The sequence below is a fragment of the Montipora foliosa genome, chromosome 2 (genome assembly GCF_036669935.1).
Source record: "Montipora foliosa isolate CH-2021 chromosome 2, ASM3666993v2, whole genome shotgun sequence".
Taxonomy (NCBI): domain Eukaryota; kingdom Metazoa; phylum Cnidaria; class Anthozoa; order Scleractinia; family Acroporidae; genus Montipora; species Montipora foliosa.
In genome coordinates, this window is record NC_090870.1 from 777,165 (window position 1) to 779,664 (window position 2,500).

General features: G+C 37.1%; 1 protein-coding gene across 1 annotated transcript in view; it reads left to right on the forward strand.

The window, feature by feature from the left end:
* Nucleotides 1-1,421: 1,421 nt before the first annotated feature.
* The window catches only part of LOC137988539 (uncharacterized), a 5,033-nt gene continuing 3,954 nt past the window's right edge, over nucleotides 1,422-2,500 (forward strand). Inside the window, exons 1-2 of the mRNA XM_068834539.1 lie at nucleotides 1,422-1,621; nucleotides 1,945-2,108. Of these exons, the coding sequence (XP_068690640.1) occupies nucleotides 1,431-1,621; nucleotides 1,945-2,108 (355 nt within the window). The 5' untranslated portion in view covers nucleotides 1,422-1,430. The remainder of the gene's footprint in view (nucleotides 1,622-1,944; nucleotides 2,109-2,500) is intronic.

A 2,500-nucleotide genomic window follows, 5' to 3' on the forward strand; every position in this document is an offset into this window, starting at 1 on the left:
ATTTCTCAAAAAGGAACTTGTTGACTTCCATTTTATATTGTAGATAGTAATAAGCAATCTGAGATAGAAATATCAGCAAAGTTTTCAAATATTCATGGGAGCTGATTCGGAGCTACCTTAACTTTTTCGAACACACTTGGAAAAAAAGGATAACTGTAGATTTAAAGAAATTTGAGAAATGACTATTTGAAAAAAAAAGTGCAAAAACAAGTTTAAATGCTTTTTATTAGTGAACTGAGGCCAAAGTCAGACTCAATCGTGAAAAAGTTTTTAATCATTTTTATTATGTTATTCTTGCAGGTTTTTTTAACACCCCTTTTTTACATTTTAATACTTTGTATACTTTTACGTCTTTGTGTTATACTTATGCTTGCGCAAAAATTTTATCTTCACGTTTAGCTTGATAATGACAGAAGTTAGGTCGAAACGTCGCGCGCTTTTTCCGTTAGTTTTACTTCAAAATTCATTATTATTACTCACAAAAAAAAAAAACAAACAAATAAAACAAACAAACACACAAATGAGCCAAATAAAGACGCTCTTCACCCTCAGTCTGGGAATGGTTTTGGTATGTTCTTACATTTTGGTTAATCTCAGCTTGAAGCCCTGAAGGTCCTTATAGAAAAGGTTCTTATACCTCGCAAGCATATATGGCGAAGCTTTTATTACCTTCATTTTTTGTTTCATCTTCTGAAATTATTTCATCCAAAATAGATAACAACTCTTCGTCAGGCTCTTTAACTCTGTCATCCAACAGGAGGATTTCTGGTACCAGACAATCTTTGCTGCAGGTAAAGTCTGGGAAAACAATTTCCCCAAGCCACTTGTCAGTCTCGGAGGCAAACGCGGGAAAACTTTCATCTTCATACAAACTGAAAAATATGACACCGAAACCAAAAATACCGTGATGACTTCAATTCCAAATTTATTAAAATAGCCTTGAAGCAAATTAAAGAGTGGAGCTATGCCTTTGTTTAAGAAAAAAAAACTGATCCAAAGCTCAGGCTTACGTGACTAGTAGTCGACATAGAATTTGGCGGACGAAAATGGTGCAACACTACTAGGAAGGATTTATACCTGTTCGTATCTTCACTATGGAGATATTTACGAATGAGTTCATCGATAAAGTCGTCTCCAACTCTTTGATCCTCGCAGTAACTGCTGCAGTTTGTGGCCTCCATTGTAGAAAATTTATCCACGTCACTATAATTTTAGGCAAGTTTCCCGCTAAATATGCTGAAGCCGCGCCAGCAGTGACGTCACGGAAGGAGGAGCTTTGCTTTTGAAATGAACAACGTCATTCAACGGTCAGCATGAAAACCGCATGGTGGAGGCAAAGTCTCTGAGGGTTTTCTGTGATTGTAGATCAAAACAACTTGGCAAATTTGTCTTTCATTCTCATGGAGGACGAAGAGGCATTGCCTTTCTCAATGCCCTGTCAAGTTGACGAGGACGTCCAGGACAGAGGCAGTAGACCGTTGGCAGTACTAGAAAAGGCTTGTATGATGCAAGGACAAGCGTCAGCCGAAATTAATATTGTGGATGAAATTGCAACTAACGATTCCATGCACTGGCAAATGAATCTTCAAGTCAAACAGGATCAACAAAATGACGAAGAGTGGTAGGCTGCTTAATTTTAATTCTCAGTGTTACGAAAACTAAAATTTTGAAGTTTCAACGAAGTGGTTGTGTGGATCTTTGTGAAAACGAAGAAGACATCTTGTTTTTTGCGTTGTCTTCCAAAGGGAGATTCCACGTACTGACCTATCAATATTACGGTAAATTCAGTAAAAACAGGGACAACAATAAGACGATTTAAATTGTTGAGTCTCGTACTACCAGTGATGCTAGAGATGACACGTTAAATAACTTTTTTTTTTTCCTAGCCACTTCATTTTCCAAAAGAGGAAAAAAAGATAATTCATGTTCATTTCTTATTCCTAGTCTTCCAAAAGGAACAGAGTTAGACCAATGGTTTGAAAATCAAGCATTATCGGAGGCTGTGAGTTCCGTTAATGTGGATCAAATGGATGCCCAGAACCCGTCTATTCAAGAAATACTTGAAGCAAGTCGCTTGAACAAGAATAAGGACATTTTGCAACTACTTGGTGAGTTGATCTCGGAATATTAGGTGGTTGGCTTGAATTCCTAGTTCTCTACCACCTCCTCAGTCTTCAGCAGTTCATGGTGGCTACAAAAAGGAAGATAAGTTCAAGTCAGTGGTTGCCCTTGGTTTATAATTTAGCCTTCACCAGGGGCGGATCCAGGGGAGTGGGCCCATTTTTCCTCGTTTTTTGAAGTCAATTGCATTTTTTTTCTTGACAAATAAATTAAATTTAACAACATATGAGTTATATCAAATCTGGACGGTTTCTCTCTTTGCATAGGATGTATTAAGGTACCACCCAAGTATATGATTTCCTTGACGCATAAAAGTAACAAAGAAATCTACTTATATTCTATTTATATTTACAGGGTTCGTACCCTTTTAAGGCCAAAA